Source organism: Salmo trutta, chromosome 7, assembly GCF_901001165.1.
Source record: "Salmo trutta chromosome 7, fSalTru1.1, whole genome shotgun sequence".
NCBI classification, from domain to species: domain Eukaryota; kingdom Metazoa; phylum Chordata; class Actinopteri; order Salmoniformes; family Salmonidae; genus Salmo; species Salmo trutta.
The window spans coordinates 11,433,793-11,452,175 of record NC_042963.1 but is presented as its reverse complement, the minus strand read 5'-3'; the positions used below and the strand labels follow the sequence as shown (position 1 = coordinate 11,452,175).

Here is an 18,383-nt window from a genome sequence, read left to right as displayed (position 1 = left end):
AAAGGCCGCTAAAATGTGTTTTTTTTTGGCAAGGAAAATATCTGATATCGGTATCGGCCAAAAAATGTGATATCGGTGCATCACTACTTAAAATCTATTTATTTCTGGTGCTCTTTAATTCTGTTTGGTACCTAAAGTTTTAAAAGTTGGGAACAGTGTGTTTGTGGGAGAGCGAGAGTAGTGTGTGTGTTTGAGAGGGAGACAGAGTGTGTGAGGAAGGGAGGGAGAGTGTTAACTAAACAGTGAAACAGGTTTCATGCAGTGTTTTCCCCTTACCGACACAATGATATGCAGATCATTATGCATGTATATCATAGGAGGTTGGTGGCACCTTAACTGGGGAGGATGGACTCGTGGTAATGGCTGGAGCGGAATTCAATGTGTTGTATTGAGTAGATGTGTGAATTCAATGATATGTTTTTGGAGAACGTTTAGAAAACGTGAACAAGCTTCCGGGGGACGGGGTGAACTGGATGCTAGGCCACTGATTTTTTTCCCCCACTGTGGTATCTTGATACTATTCGGTATTGTGATACTTGTCCTGGTAATGTATCGTTTGTAAAATGTTGGTATTGTGACAAGCCTAGCAGAAACTGATACTCCGCTATTCTGTGCTATCAATCCACATGATGAATCTCCATAAAGCAAAGCTTTACTGTGAAAGTAGTCTTATCCTATTCATTCAATTGTAGGAGATACATTATCTCACCTACTTAATGTCTCACCTATGGCCTCCAAGCATATTAAATTCTATTTAGCTAACTCCTTGGCACTTGCTTCAGAGCATATCAGCAAACCTAGAGTTTTGAGACAGTTGATTAATGGTCAACAGTTAGCATCCCTTTTAAAACTGTGGTTCTCTCCCTTGCCCTCAACATCCACCATGCAGTAGAACATTCATTCATACAAACCGGAGCTTTCAAACCATTATTATACCACAGAGCATTCAATTATTGAAGTCATTCTAATACGAGACAAGCAGATATTGCATTCAATATTCATTACAATGGGTTGCTTTTCCTCCTGTAGCCTAACGGAGGGGAAATCTTGTGGGGTGCACACTGCTTCTCACTCTGTTAGTACTTCTACCTCATTGCGACGCTCAAATCCCCAAAGGATCAAGTGTTATTTTAACTAAAGGCCCTGGAAACCAACATCATACAACAAAGAGTATATAAAAGCCACGTTTCAGCAACTGAATTTCATAGCAGCAGCTCAGTGTGTGTGTGTGTGTGTTACTGCTGCACGATTAATTGAATTCAGATCAAATGTGCAATATCCATATTGCAAGAGGCTGAGATTTTCTTCATTAACACAACAAAAACTAGACTAAGGTACCTCCTCCAATGCACTAGACTCCGTATATCCACTTCCTACATGCATATCGGATGCTGACCAATCACAAGCAGGCACTTTCACTATCTGCATGGCATGCTGGCCAATCAGAATCGTCCCTGCTTAGAGCGTGCAGTTAGATGCTGGTGAAGAGAGAAAGGGCTTCACACAGCATTGCCAAGCCCTCCAGTGACTTATTGGTAAAAACGTAGCTACTTTCTTTTGCTGCCCCAGCAACTTCCATGGTTGTGTGTGTGTGTGTGTGTGTGTGTGTGTGTGCCCGCTCGGCTGAGCCTAGCTGTGCTGTTCACTGCATTCTGCTCCCGGTCCACAGCTCCTCCTCCTTGCTTTGGACAATTTCTCATTGCATGAGAGACTGAAAGCTAGCATAAGTATAAAACTAAAACCTGTTGGGGCTAGGGGGCAGTATTTTCACGGCCGGATGAAAAACGTACCCAATTTGAACAGGTTACTACTCTGGCCTAGAAACTAGAATATGCATATTATTAGTAGATTTGGATAGAAAACACTGAAGTTTCTAAAACTATTTGAATGGTGTCTGAGTATAACAGAACTCATATGACAGGCAAAAACCTGAGAAAAAGTCAAGCAGGATGTGAAAAATCTGAGGTTGTAGTTTTTTTAAGTGATTGCCTTGACTATGCAGTGACTTAGGGTTCATTGTGCACTTCCTAAAGCTTCCACTAGATGTCAACAGTCTTTAGAACGGTGTTACTATGTCATGAAAGGGCTTCTAGCTACTTCTAGCGATAAATGGGGCAACCAACAGCTACTTTACTTGAAAAATTGTTGGCAACACTGGCTTCACAGACTGTTGGAAACACGAGTGCTGCTAATGCTAATGAGAACGTTGATTTGGTGCCAAAGGGCGCATTTTCGGTGCTATGGCAGTATTTTGGCTACAGACCAATATCGGCCAAATACAAGTGTTGTGCAAAAAGTGCCTCAGAGTCATCGCGACAACAAGACACATTTATTGATTCATTTGAAGAACGATCCACTACTTTAAAACAATTGCATGGTGAAAATAAAGCACCCAACAGCATCAAAGACTGTCAGCCATAGCAGCCACCTATGTTAAGCAGGCATTGATTACCAATACGTTTAAGAGCGCCCTAAGAAAAAACATCCCATAGACACATAGATAGCCTGATTGATTTCTAAGACGGCGTCAAGAAGATGATAAACAAGCTGTACTGTCCCAACAGTGTATAACAAAATGAAGGGATTAGCTAAAACCGAGCTCACACGTTGATTATTACGCGACTACAACAGACCTTTGGTCTAGTAGAACAACCGAGCCCTTCATTCGTTTGAAAGTACACTTTACTGATGAGAAGTTTACACTCAAATATCGGTGCTTGCAAACATCATAGGCTACTTCCCCTGGGATCAAAACGGGAGAAAACATTGCTCTGGGATTGAGAGAAGCTTTAGCCGCCTGGAGCCTGAATGAGGAGCAGCAAGTGTGCATATTGATAATGGCGCAAATGTGGAAAAGCTTCCTATTCCATCTGCAGCCTAAGACTGCCTGAATAAATAATTAACTTAGGTTATTTAAGAGCTCAAAGGTAAAAAAGGAAATATGAACTCATGCTATTAATTAATTAATTAAGTGCTGTGCTCTGCTTATAAGCATACTCATTAAGCCCACTTCCATCTTTGGATTCAAATAAAAAATATTTATGCTGTTTAACGTTTTAACCAATTCATCTGGTTATTATATCCATAACAGTTTTTATTCTAAGCCAATCAGCTGTTTTATTATTAAGTTAAACAACTGTCTTAAGTTCCCACTAGTGACCAATTTCAAAGTTGCAAAAGGAATTTCAGCCAAAAACCCAGATAAACACATTTTCCTGATATTTTTTGGACCTTCTCAGATAAGTAAAAATACTTTATGGTTCTGATATATGGATGTGCAAGCATATTTCATGGGCATTAATGACTATTTCTTGCCAATTAAAAATGTGTTTTTCACGCTAGCAGTTGTGCCTGCATGTCACAGTTAGGGCTGTGGCAGTCATGAAATTGTCAGCCGGTGATTGTCAAGCAAATAACTGCCGGTCTCATGGTAATTGATCGTTAATTAACATAAACACATTTAGCATCGCCTGGCTTCCACACATAGCCTACAGCCACTGATGCAGTCCTTTGGAACATCTACATTTTAAAAATGTCTAATAAATCCATGTAATATAGCCTACACCATCACAATGAATCCATTATTTATTTTAGACAGTTCTAAAGAAACATGATATGAAGAAAAGGAACAAAGGAACAGAAAGAGGAACAGAAACGCACACTCTGCGTTGTCCTTATGTTAGGTCCTGATCTGGCTATGCCATATGGCTGTGGGCTACACTAGTTCCATTTTGCAGACAAGATTTGCTTAGAATTCCGTGGCATTATTTTATAGTACGAAGAATACAATTAACATAGCTGAATAAATATAAATTATATTTTCTCCAAACAATTTGAGGCAGTGTCCACATGCAGCAATTCTTTGTTGAGCGGTTAAGAAACAGCTACTCCTTAATGCTAAATTAGTTGTGATACAAATGTTGAGCTATACGTTTTGATTTTTAATACATTCTAAGGCTGCATGATGCGACTAATGATGTTTACAAAAAGTCACATGAAAGGCATGAGCTCTGCTTTGTTTTTTTGCACAGACTGTACACACTTCAGTCACTCACAATTTGTCAAGCACTTGATAATGCCTCGAATTTCCCGACTGCATCCCCTTTGAGGCCATAACCCCCCTAAAGAAAAAGCACCTCTCACTCACATGGCTCTCAGTCACGTGATCAGGTCTTTCTAACAGGCTACAAGAGAAGACACACATCCGGGACGCAACTACACGTGTCCTTATCCATTTCCGAGGCGCATATTGAAGATATTGGAAGAACTGTCCACATTTACTTTTCATCAGCCAACAAGCTGAGTAGGCCTAACGAACAGCACTAGCCTATGTCAATCTACTATTCCCCCATAGTACTAAAGTCAACCTATTCTATTCCGTGCAAGAAATAAATATTCCAAACATAGTCTGGGACAGTTGTGGGATGCGATAGATGCCAAATGAATACAACCACTAGCATCAAAAAACCCGTTTTAAGCAATGCGCCCGATGCAACAAAGAACGTTTAGCTTAAAACGTTGATCAACTATTAGGCTATTTCTTCACATTATAAGCGCAGTAATGCGCACACAGCAGAAGGCTATAAGTGTGAATATTCCATTAGCAGGAAAACACCCTTCTCACAAGTGACCACAACTGTTATTTTGCTAGAACTGCTTTTATTATAAAGGTGCATTTTTATTATGAAAATGACCTTCCCCAAACTTGAAACTGACTTGCTGCGAATGTATGCCAGTTAGGCACTACCCCCGTTGTAAAGTGGATTAATGTGCTTAATTTGAAGAAGTTATTTGGCCACTTTAGTTGTGATACAACCCTAATTGAAACATATGCCTATGAGCTAGCAAAAATGAAAAAAGCATGCACTGTTTGCATTAAACTGGGCATCATTCACAAGTGATAATATATTTCACAAGTGAATAATATAGTCAAGCATTACACTATTCTTGATTTAATTGTCTTTACATTAGCGATGCATCGATATCAAATTTTTGGATGATACAGATATTTTCCGTGCCCAAAGATACCGATATTTAACATTTTAGCCGCCTATTAAGCATTCTAGTACAGTTAAATAGTTAACACACACACACAGCGGTCTAAGGCACTGCACTTCAATGCAAGAGGCATCACTACAGTCCCTGGTTCGAATCCAGGCTGTATCACATACGGCCGTGATTGGGAGTCCCATAGGGTGGCGCACAATTGGCCCAGCATCATCCGGGTTTGGCTGTCAGTGTCAAGAACAATTTTTTCTTAACTGACTAGCTTAGTACATTTTACATTTACATTTTACATTTTAGTCATTTAGCAGACGCTCTTATCCAGAGCGACTTACAGTAGTGAATGCATACATTTCATACAATTTCATACTTTTTTTTTTTTTTTTTTTTTTTTTTTTTTTTTAGCTACAGTTAGCTAGCTAACTATATAGCTTGGTGTCATCATCTAAAATAACCCTAGTTTATAAGACAATTCTTATTTGATTAATGTTGGGTCGGACCCATCTATGTGAAGCTAGCCACAATAAGCATTAGCAACAATAGTGGACTTTGCGGTTAGCCTTCAAAATAAAAGTATGGCATAATTCTACTATTTGTATTTATTTGCATCACTGTCAATGACATACTTTTATTTTGAAGGCAAACCGCAAATATATGTCATTGACAGTGATGCAAATGAATACAAATAGTAGAATTATGCCATAGTTTTATTTTGAAGGCAAACCACAAATTCCACTGTTGTGCCTAATCCTTATTGTGGCTAGCTTCACAACACAACCTGGTCTGGTCGAGCCTCACTAGCCAGATGAAGTTAGCTGGCTGCTTATAACGTTAGCTTTGGGCAACAGGGTTAAATAACTGGCTAGCTATTTATTTTCATGAACTGAAGTTCAATTTCAATAGGCAAACAATTGGCAACCTAGCTAATACTTACAATAATTCCTAAATCATTGCAAAGAATACTGAAAATGACTGCAGTTTCTACTGGTCAGGCTGGTTGTATTGGTGCTAGCTAGGTACCAAGCTAAAGCTAGCTACCCCAGAAGTTGCGGTTGAACAAATTATGCTTTATTACCAATGCGGTATTGTAAACACATCTTTCGTGGCCGGTGTTTCTTGTTTGCAGACTTTTTAGTACAGCTTTGACAGTGCTATTGTTTTTTTTGTTTTTTTTACACGCAAAATAGTATGCATGTCGTGAAGCTAGTAGCAGTGACGCTATTACTGTGTAACTCCAGTAGGGCAGCATCTGAAAAATAGCGCACTTAGTAAGTTAGTGTGTACCGGTGCTCGACCAGTCGGCGAAAGCCAACATCACCCACGACAGAGAACGGTTGGTTGTCAAGGGCAATGAATTCCATTATCTTGGCTTTAATGTATTTCACCTTTGAATTGTCTCGCTGAAATGTTGTTACTCTTTCAAATGACTGCTCAACTTGTTGACTGCTCGATCCACACAGCAGACATTGTGGGCTAGTTTAGGAATACTGTGATGCACATATAGCGCTAAATTTTACGTGGCGTCATTACGTCATGTTATATAGGTATGCACGTCAGCTTTGACATCGGATTTGCACATTGGCGTTAAACTACACATCGGGCCGATACCGACGGTGGCATTTTTAGCTAATATCGGCTGATTCCGATATGTTCACCGATATATCGTACATCCCTACTTAATATATACATGTGAAATTTGATTGGATTTAGAGTGGATCACTATCATGCACCCGTCTCAAAACAGGGACAGCGGGGAAAAATACATGTTATCTATGCACTTAAATAGCGAATGAAGGACGCTTTTCCTGTGGTTCATTTTCATGCCAGCCAGGTAGGCTATATTCCTGTTGTAAAGAGAAGCAACATGCTTAATATTAGGAAGGTTGAAAATAAATATAGTAGGCCGAGCCTATAGAAAGCGGATGGGATCCTCTTTTCAAGAGGCCATCACTCTGTTCTCACACATAGCCCAGTGGTTCTCAATCCTTTTAGTTTTTGCCCTAGCACTACACACCGGATTCAAATCAACAACTCCTTCGGTGATTTGAGTCAGGTGTGTAGTGCTTGTAGGGCAAAAACAAAAATGTGCACCCCTTTGGGTCCCCAGGACCAGGATTGAGAACCACTGCACATCCTATAGAAATGCTGCGCAACATGAGCTCATGGGCTCTCATGAAGTGTTTGATTCGATTTTTGATCACATTTGCATTGATGTCAGAGTGATTAGAGGGACAATAGAATGCGGAGTAGCAGGCAGTTAGCAAGTTTGGTAGGCTACTAATGACTATCAGCAGCATCAGAGCTTGGAGAAGCCTAATTACCTTGACTAAACGGTCACATGGAATTTGACTGCCATCATGACTCGTGACCGCCAGTGTGGCGGTAATACGGTCCCCGTAACACTCCTAGTCACAGTCACACAGTAGCATCATAACTTGGTGAACTACAACAAGATAATAGATTTCAGGCATTCATAGCTAACAAATATATTTTGTCTTATTTTACTGTTAAATGAACCTTGCATTGTTACATAGATTACATTTATTTCAGGTGGGCTTAAAAGGTAGAGTAGCACAAAAAGCACTCCCTCTTTACTGAATGTAAATGACAAATAAAAATTGTTCAATATGATCACAACTAACTGTGCATCATATTGTAGTCTGTAGTGTTTATGTATACCCCAAACCATTGGTTTCCAAATATTTTATGAGTAGACTTTGCTATTCACCATAATCACTGTTGTTCCTAACAGGCCCAGTATGCTCCTATTAGGCCTGGTTTGTATTGAAACAAAATTGGGATAGTGTGTTGATATCCCTAATATTGAATGATCAAGAGCATCTTTTTTTGTTAAGATTTATGTTGATTAAAAACAAACTACAGTGACACATTATGCATCTAGCTATGGTGCCATTACCAAGATTAGAAACCTCTGTACTCTCTCCAAGACTTTTGGAGTGGACAGGTAGTCCTTGATGCAGAGAGAGAAGAATAAGATCAGGGTTGAGGGATAGAAGACCTACAAGAGGTGGACAAAAATGCTAACAAATGAGGGACAAGAGGATGACTGCTCATGCACTTCTGGGTGGGGGCATTGTCATATTGTTGTCCTTCGTTCATCCAGCTGATCCTGTTTTTTGGTCCACCAGCTGTCCATTTGTAATACAGTAGAGGGAGATTTGAAACAGTCTTCAGATAGGCTTTAAGAAGACAAGCTGTACTAATTAACAAGAATAGCAGTACCAATTAAGCCCAGTTCAGTGTATATGTAATCTTATTAAAAAGGTTAATTAAAGTAAAAAAAACTTACAAATGTAACAGAGGGCAGTACATATTACAAATGTCTAAACTTAGATTTTGGTGGGCTTAATAGGTACACTGACCCAATACTTCCACGATCATGTTAAAAATGAATGTTTGTTAATACACTACATAACAAAAAGTATGTAGACACCTGCTCACCAAAATCATGGGCATTAATATGGAGTTGGTCCCCCCTTTGCTGCTATAACTGCCTCCACTCTTCTGTGAAGGCTTTCCACTAGATGTTGGAACTAGAGGTCAACCGATTATGATTTTTCAACGCCGATACCAATTATTGGAGGGCCAAAAAAAAAGCCGGTACCGATTAATCGGCCGATTATTTATTTATTTGTAATAATGACAATTACAACAATACTGAATGAACACTTATTTTAACTTAATACATCAATAAAATCAATTTAGCCTCAAATAAATAATGAAAGATGTTCAATTTGGTTTAAATAATGCAAAAACAAAGTGTTAGAGAAGAAAGTAAAAGTGCTATATGTGCCATGTAAAAAAGCTAACGTTTAAGTTCCTTGCTCAGAACATGAGAACATATGAAAGCTAGTGGTTCCTTTTAACATGAGTCTTCAATATTCCCAGGTAAGATGTTTTAGGTTGTAGTTATTATAGGACTATTTCGCTCTATACGATTTGTATTTCATATACCTTTGACTATTGGATGTTCTTATAGCCACTTTAGTATTGCCAGTGTAACAGTATAGCTTCAGTCCCTCTCCTCGCTCCTACCTGGGCTTGAACCAGGAACACGTCGACAACAGCTACCCTGGAAGCAGCGTTACCCATGTAGAGCAAGGGGAAACAACTACTCCAAGTCTTAGAGCGAGTGACGTTTGAAATGCTATTAGCGCGCACCCGGCTAACTAGCTAGCTATTTCGCATCGGTTACACCAGCCTAGTCTTGGGAGTTGACAGGCTTGAAGTCATAAACAGCGCAATGCATTGCGAAGTGCTATTTTGAATGAATGCTTACGAGCCTGCTGCTGCCTACCATCGCTCAGTCAGACTGCTCTATCAAATCATAGACTTAATTATAACATAATAACACACAGAAATACGAGCCTTAGGTCATTAATATGTCAAATCCGGAAACTACCATCTCGAAAACAAAACGTTATTCCTGTTACATTGCACAACCTTCAATGTTACGTCATAATTACGTAAAATTCTGGCAAATTAGTTCGCAACGAGCCAGGCGGCCCAAACTGTTGCATATACCCTGACTGCGTGCAATGAACGCAAAATCACACAATTTCACCTGGTTAATATTGCCTGCTAACCTGGATTTCTTTTAGCTAAATATGCAGGTTTAAAAATATATACACTTCTGTGTATTGAGTTTAAGAAAGGCATTGATGTTTATGGTTAGGTACAGTCGTGCAACGATTGCTTTTTTCGCAAATGCGCTTTTGTTAAATCATCCCCCGTTTGGCGAAGTCGGCTGTCTTTGTTAGGAAGAAATAGTCTTCACAGTTTGCAACGAGCCAGGCGGCCCAAACTGCTGCATATACCCCGACTCTGTTTGCAAGAGAAGTGACACATTTTCCCTAGTTAAAAGAAATTCATGTTAGCAGGCAATATTAACTAAATATGCAGGTTTAAAAATATATACTTGTGTATTGATTTTAAGAAAGGCATTGATGTTTATGGTTGGAGCAACGTGTACCTAAGCGATTATATGCAACGCAAGGACAGGCTAGATAAACTAGTAATATCATCAACCATGTGTAGTTAACTAGTGATTATGATTGATTATTTTTTATAAGATAAGTTTAATGCTAGCTAGCAACTTACCTTGGCTTCTTACTGCATTCGCGTAACAGGCAGGCTTCTCGTGGAGTGCAACGTAAAGCAGGTGGTTAGAGCGTTGGACTAGTTAATCGTAAGGTTGCAAGATTGAATCCCTGAGCTGACAAGGTAAAAATCTGTCGTTCTGCCCCTGAACAAGGCAGTTAACCCACCGTTCCTAGGCCGTCATTGAAAATAAGAACGTGTTCTTAACTGACTTGCCTAGTTAAATAAAGGTAAAAAAAAAAAAATTATAATAATATAAATATATATATAATTATTTTTTTAAATCGGCATCCAAAAATACCGATTTCCGATTGTAATGAAAACTTGAAATCGGCCCTAATTAAATCGGCCATTCCGATTAATCGGTCGACCTCTAGTTGGAACATTGCTGCGGGGACTTGATTCCATTCAGCCACAAGAGCATTAGTGAAGAAATTTGACGAACTGAGTTGTTAGAAAGGTGGCATACTATGACAGTGTCACTTTGAAAATCACTGAGCTCTTCAGTAAGGCCATTCCACTGCCAATGTTTGTCTATGGAGATTGCATGGCTGTGTACTCAATGTTATACACCCATCAGCAACAGCTGTGGCTGAAATAGACAAATCCATTCCCTGACGAAGACCATGCAGGCAAAACAGATAAATTAAAAAAAAAAATTGTTTCCATTGAACATGCCATACAAATAAAGGCTTTATAAAATTAATTAATTATATGAAGAGTGCCTCGGTCCTCCTTTCTTTTTGATGACCAATTTACCACTTTTATCAAAGAGCACCTTGTCTCTACCAAGATCTACTATTGTGTAACTTACCAGCGCTTCCCTTCCTCTTTTTTTCTACAAGCCAAATCCACTCATTTGAAGGGGTGTCCACATACTTGTGTATATATATAGAGAGTATGTAGGTGTAATAACCTTATCTATCATCATATGTATAACAATGATGGAAAATATTCGTTTAATTTGGTGTTGTATTCAGTTAGCACAGTATGTAGGCCTATTCATATGATCTCATTTTAAGTGATGTACTCTACCCTGACATGTTTAAACCATGTCTGATGGAATTACCAAGTTTTCACCCAATTGTTTGAAAAATCGCAATTCATAAAAACGTAACGGCAATATCTGAAAATAAATAAATAAATGCATTTACATATTTTGTCCAAATTGTGCAGCCTTAGAATTCCGTAGCGGAGAGGGGTTAGGGGTCAGTTGTGGCAGGTTGGGGGGCGCAGGCAGGCGTACATACATACATACATACATACATACATACATATATCAGCAGGGTGATTCACAATGTCAGGTTGACAGGAAACACAATGCATGGGTCAGTCACAAAAGATGGGGCACACAGCAAGCCGTGCAGAGGGGAGGGAGGGGGCGCATGGAACGGTGGGGTGGACAGTTGGGTTTTGCCAAAATCAAGGGGGGCTGGAAGAGGGGGGGGGGGGGGTCGTGCGGCCAATTGTCCTGTACCACTTACGCCGGCAAAAGTTGCTGACCCAGGTGCAGGCACTGACAGTGAGGATCTGAGGGGGGGTCTGCATCGGTCCCAAAAAGTGGTCCCTCTAGAGGTCGAGCTGATAGAGCTGCTGTGACGTCTGAGGGGTGATAAAAAAAATGATTTATAAAAAAATAAATACACATGATTTCTATTGTGCTTTTCCTTTGTGGGGTTGCCTGACTGGCTTCTCGTCTGTCTATTCAACCTCAGAAAAATTATTTTCTAACAGAAGGAAAAATAAATCAATATCACATTAAGGATAACTGCAATACAGGTGTATATTGGCGGATTTCAGCTTACTTCCTACACAGCGGCAGTTTCATTGTGATATACATTTATGCCCATATCGTCCAGTAGGCAGTAAACAAAGCATTTTAAGTCAATGGGGAAAAAGCAATACAGCTTGTGAGTTCGGACATAACTTAGGCCGGGGAAGCATAAAATGGCCAAAGGAGTTCTTGTGGTGGTTGATGTTATCGCCAATAGTAACTGTCAGTCAACCCCAGCGGGATCGGGACGGTGCTGAATCATTCACTGTGAGACTAGACCTAACCTCCAGGACATTCACACATGAATGGGACCTTTAAATTACATTGCCACTAGGCAACCTGGAAACAAAGGTCCCTATTTTCCATCTTGTTTCTTCCCTCCGTACACATCTCAACCCTTCTGACTGAATGCCTTTCCAGGATCTTTTCACATAGAGTGTTGGTATTCCAGTGCTACTCCTCCATGTCAGACACAGGGAGGATGGAGGAAGACGGGGGGCTTTTTCAGGGCGAGTCAGAAGCTGGCAACTTGTCTCTGCGTTAGTAATGCTGAATGGATCACCAGCTGGCTTGCAGTCTGTCCTAATAACCAAGAGCTTCTATCAATCCGCAGGGACTCGACCAGGAACCAACAGCACATTGGGAAATGGCTGGTATCTGTGCAACTGAGGCCATGTGGGTTCAAACCCTCATGCTACTTTGACAGCCAGTGAGTGAGTCTAATGAAAATGTGTTTGAAATAATGGCTCCAGGGAGTTAGGGACAAAAAAAAAAAAAAAAAAAAAAGATTCTCCTCTAAGTAGAATAGAGGTGATCTTTGGGGGTGGGGGTGTGAGGAGTTGGGAGGGACTTAATCCTTCAAGGCTGAGAAACAATGGTTATAGAGGCCACTTTGCCCTCCTTGTTCCCAATGGACAAGAGAGAAAAGCCAAACACTAAAAGCAAGAAGAGACTAGAGCAGGATATTAGCGGCACTTACAATCTAAAACAGAAATAATTATATTCTGGACTGAATCTCCTATCTAAAGTGGCCCAACTTAATAATGGGTCTGTGATCTTGTGCGACTGGGAAAAGGGAAAATCCCTGTCCCAAGTCGTGTTGTCAATGCCATTGGTCATTGCAAATGAAACAATTTTCTACAACTAATGAGGCTATTTAGTTTTACTGCAGCACTAATATTAGCTTTAGTTTCTGAGTCTCCAAGGTCCCAGTTCGCTCCTAGTCTATTATTCTGTAGGCCTGGAATTATGCAGTAGGGGGCCAAATAACATCTATTTTTCTTCTTAGAACAACTTATTTACGTAAATAAAATCAACAGTATGTAGTGTGTTATGATTATTATTAAACAGAGACCTTAAATGACATCCCAATATGCCAGCCAGCAAGATGTAGCTAGGCTGATGAATCATCTTCAAAACCTGGGTGGTGGGCAGCTAGCCTAACTTCCCATCCAAACCTAGCTAGCAGATTGTAACGGGCTAATGTGATGCTCCATTAGCCGTTACAGGTTAGAAATACAAAGATCTACACGCATGCAAAAACATGGTACAAAACATGGATTTAAAGTGGAACTGACAGCATTTTAGCAACATGAAATCTTAAAACTTGTTCATATACACTCCCAGGTAGAATACTTTTTTTACATTTTCTGACAAGCGAGCACTTAGATAAACTATAATTGCAAAAGTATGTGGACACCTTCAAAAATGTGTGGATTTGGCCATTTCAGCCAAATCCGTTGCTGACAGGTCTATAAAAATCGAGCACACGGTCATGCAATCTCCATAGTTAAACATTGGTAGTAGAATGGCCTTACTGAAGAGCTCAGGAACTTTCAATGTGGCACCATCATAGGATGCCACCTTTCCAACAAGTCAGTTTGTTAAATGTCTTCCCTGCTAGAGCTGTTCCAGTCAAATATAAGTGCTGTTATTGTGAAGTGGAAGCATCTAGGAGCAACAACAACTCAGCCACGAGGTGGTAGGCCACATAAGCTTAAAGAACAGGACCGCCGAAGCTCGTAGTGAGTAAAAACTGTCTGTCCTCGGTTGCAACACTCACTACCGAGTTCCAAACTGCCTCTGGAAGCAACGTTAGCACAAGAACTTTGTCGGGAGCTTCATGAAATTGGTTTCCATGGTCGAGCAGCTGCACACAAGCCTAAGATCGCTTGGCATTGCGCATGGTGTCGATTGGAATGGTGTAAAGCTCGCCGCCATTGGACTCTGGAGCAGTGGAAACGTGTTCTCTGGAGCAACGAAGCACGCGTCACCATCTGGCAGTCCGACAGACAAATCTGGGTTTGGTGGATTCCAGGAGAACGTTACCTGCCCAAATGCAAAGTGCCAACTGTAAAGTTTGGTGGAGGAGGAATAATGGTCTGGGGCTGTTTTCATGGGTCGGGCCTACCCTTAGTTCCAGTGAAGGGAAATCTTAACGCTACAGCATACAATGACATTCTAGACAATGCTGAGCGTACAACAGTTTGTGGAAGGTCCTTTACTGTTTCAGCATGACAATGCCCCCTGGCACAAAGCGATGTCCATACAGAAATGGTTTGTCGAGATCAGTGTGGAAGAACTTGACTGGCCTGAACAGAGCCCTGACCTCAACCCCATCAAACACCTTTGGAATGAATTGGAACACGGACTATGAGTCAGGCCTAATCACCCAACAACAGTGCCCGACCTCACTAATGCTCTTTTTAGCTGAATGGAAGCAAGTCCCCGCAGCAATGTTCCAACATCTAGTGGAAAGCCTTCCCAGAAGAGTGGAGGCTGTAATAGCAGGACGCTCTGGCCAAGGAGTAGGGTTGTTCCTCACTATTGGCAGTCAAGCACCCAAGCTAACTGGCTAAAGTTGGCTAGCTTGCTACCTACTTCCAGACACAAATGAGAGAGCACCTCACTCTTACGATTTTACTCACCCTAGCCGAGCTGGTTAGGTTGTTTTCATGTTATGTAGAATGTTAGTGACTAACTGTGCTGCTGGCAACAATTGTATTACTTTCTTTGCTGACACTGGTCATTTTCAGCAGGTGTTGCATGTTCGTAAATTCATCAGTTAATCTGCACTCTGGTACACTCAGACGTTAGTGCTCTAAAATCGGAGTAGATAGGCGGAGTGAATTTACAAACGCAAGAGATATGCTAACTGTGGATAACAGTCGTTCAAGTTCAGCATTGCTAGCTAGCAAAGCGATTCACATTTTTTGCTAGCTAACCAAATGATACCTGCATCTAGCTGTAGCTACCGAAAAAAAAGTCAGTCAATCACTTACTCCTGCAATGACATGTCATCCTCCCAGCAGCTAGCTAACGTTAAGCTCTGTGTTTTTAACTTGTTAAATAAAGAGCTACATAAATAGATACGCTAGCCTATTAGCCACATTTTGACTGACTTGTGATCATTGCCCTAGCTAGTTTAAAACTGAAACAGTGCATCCTGAATGGAGGCTGCAAACAATGTACCAGGCCAGCTGTGATTTACAACCTGACAGCAATATTTTTTGGACTACCATGAAATGTGTTGGTGAATTATATTAATCATGCATTGAACTGCATCCATCTATTCTACCAACAATGCCTTCCTCTGTCATGGAATTTTGAATCAAATATAACCTATTTTTAAAACCTCTTATAAAAGTTGTTTTTGTAGCATAAACTGTGAATGTGATATTATGATTGCGTGTTTGTTTCATATCTGCAAAGTAGTTAAAATGCTGTCATTTCCACTTGAATATCTTTATGAGTTATCTGGTTTTTGTCGAACCACCTGCAACTGGACACAGACATTTCTAAGAATTTTTTTACCCGAATCGAGAATTTAGACATTATCTCCAAAGACATCACATGGAGCATCACATTAGTCCGTTACAATCTGCTAGCTAACAAAACTAATGTCTGAGAAATAATTTGGTAACAAAGTATCACCTAGGCTACAAATGCTGTTGAAACAGCTCAGGGACCTCTAGCCAACAGCAGTTTTAACATTTTGGTAGAATGAAAAACAAAAAGTGTAAACAAAGGTGTGGGGGGGATCCTTCAACGGCTATTCAATTAGTTATATTCAATGATTCAGTAATTACTAGTAACGTTAGATGCTAATGGGATTTCAGTTTAGTTATTGAGTGGGGATGTCAATTGAGTTAGTCAATATTAAAACATCTAAAAAGTACTAAAAATGTAATACATCCAAATGTGGTTTATTAGCTAGTTGGCTTGGCTAGAAAGCTTCCACATGCTATTTGACCGAACTGACAGAACTGTAGAGCCATTGATTTCATTGAAACGATCGAACACAAGCCACATGTGACCATCAAAGCTGGACATTCCAATACATTGCACTGAAGCCTAGTCTATGAATAGTCTGATAATGATTGCAAAAGCTCACATTGGTAAGGCAAGTTAACCAGGCTGCTGACACAGCCATAGCCACGGCCAAACACAGTTTTATTTTTAAAATATAAAAACTGTGTGGTCTGCGCTTTCACGATGGTTTTGTAAATGAGTAACGTTAGCTAGCTAGCTATCTAATGTAATCTACCTAACCGCTTTGCTTTGCAAGCTAACTACAGTAGCCTGTTACATTAGCTAGCTAGTTTTTTAGGGGGGGGTAGGCTCTAGTCTAGAGTGACCACAAAGTGGCACCAAGGAAACAAGTGTAACCCTGTTTTAGCTGTCTACCTAGCTAGCTAGTTACTTATACTATGCAAATAAGTTATTCAACAGCCTAACCAGCCACTTCGCTAGGCTAACAGTTAGCAAGCTAGCAAACAACCCAACTTTAGCTAGCTAAATGTTACTTACCCCTGTTCTGTCAAGACTTTAGTCAGACAAGCTAGCAAACATTATCCACATAAACGAACATTTGTAAAGTAATAACGCTTGACGGTATACTCACATAAATATGGTTGTTAAATGGGAACCCAAGAGGTGTACAGTTTATGGTCAATTGCTAAAACCATTATTTAAATTTCACTCTAGTAGTTGAGGTCTTTTCAAGCCACTTTGTCTGCAACTGAGTTCTGTCTGAGGTGGGAAATCAGAAAAATTCATATCCAGTGGTCTCGCTTGCAAGTGATTGACGTCTCCTCACCCAATCCCGTTAACCTATTTCATGCAAATCAGCACAACAGCCAATAAAAGTAGACCTTTCTGGAAATGGGCGCGATTTTGACAACTAATACACCAATCGAATTGAACGACGAAGTGGGTTCCGCCCTCTTCCTCTTGACAGTAACAGCAAAACAATAGCACGCCCGTCGACAATTAATTACAGTACAGAGATACAGTAATTTGCAAGAACGCTCGCCACAACCTCTATAATTTGCCTTAAATTACTGTTTTTCTCATGTATTCCCACAAATGTTAGGGCACTCTCTCCCTAGCCATGATATTACTCGAAAAACAAGGCTTTTTACAAAATATGCCACATCAACTCAAAAATGAAAAGGAACAAGTAAACCATCTAACAAGGAAAAATACAACATGTTAGTTAATCTGGTAGGTATTTTAATTCGGTTCATGTTTTGCACTGCGACTTGATATAGCCTTTTTTTGTGGTGTGGGTTCGTCTATCATTTTGCATTTATCTAGTGTAGAGTTCCCTCTAGTGGAACTAGGCCTACAACTGTACCCCTCCGCATACATTTTTTGTGTATAGTGTAAATAAGACGTCACTTTGTCCACAGAAAAGCCATTTTCAAGGGAATTAATAAGTCACTTACAAAAGGAGGTATAAGCAAGCTAGGTACATTATGCAGTCCAATAGAGATAGGCCTAGAGAATAAACTCAAATGCAGTTTTAGGAGGAACTAGTATAGAATTGAAATGAAACAGTATCTATTGAATGCAAGAGGGCAACAGAGAAACATACCCAATACTGGTGCTTGCTAATTAAGTACACTTGAGATTTGTACTGCTGTAGGTACAGTGCCTTCATTTAATTGTCTTTTTTTTGGTCAACAATCAACACAACATACTCTGTAATTTCAAAGTGTAAGAAAAATGCTAACATTAGTAAAAAAAAAAATAATTAAACACTAGTATATATCTTGATTATATAAGTATTCAACCCCCTGAGTCAACACATGTTAGAATCACCTTTGGTAGCGATTACAGCTTTGAGTCTTTCTGGGTACGTTTCTAAGACCTTTGCACACCTGGATTGTACAATATATTTTTTAAATGTTTCAAGCTTAAATTAAACAATCATGTTAAACTACATTTGTACTCCTGAACTTTAAGCGTGCCATAACAAACTGGTTGAATATTTATTGACTCAAGATATTTCAGCTTTTAATTTTTTATTAATTTGTAAAAATGTCTAAAAACATAATTCCACTTTGACATTACAGGTATTATTTGTAAATTCAGGCTGTAACACAACAAAATGTGGAAAAAGTCATGAATACTTTCTGAAGGCACTGTATATTGTTGAGATTCCTCATCATCTGAAAATATATTGGTTTGTCAGCAGTTC

General features: G+C 39.8%; 1 protein-coding gene across 2 annotated transcripts in view; it reads right to left on the bottom strand.

The window, feature by feature from the left end:
• enc2 (ectodermal-neural cortex 2) overlaps positions 1–17,063 on the bottom strand; it is a 45,490-nt gene extending 28,427 nt beyond the window's left edge. Inside the window, exons 1-2 of one of the 2 annotated variants that reach the window (XM_029757968.1) lie at positions 16,803–17,063; positions 11,610–11,727 (exon numbers count right to left, since the gene is read on the bottom strand). In XM_029757968.1, coding sequence (XP_029613828.1) covers positions 11,610–11,673 — 64 coding nt within the window. In that variant the 5' untranslated portion in view covers positions 11,674–11,727; positions 16,803–17,063. The remainder of the gene's footprint in view (positions 1–11,609; positions 11,728–16,802) is intronic. The other variant, XM_029757969.1, reaches the window with a different exon arrangement.
• Positions 17,064–18,383: the final 1,320 nt, after the last annotated feature.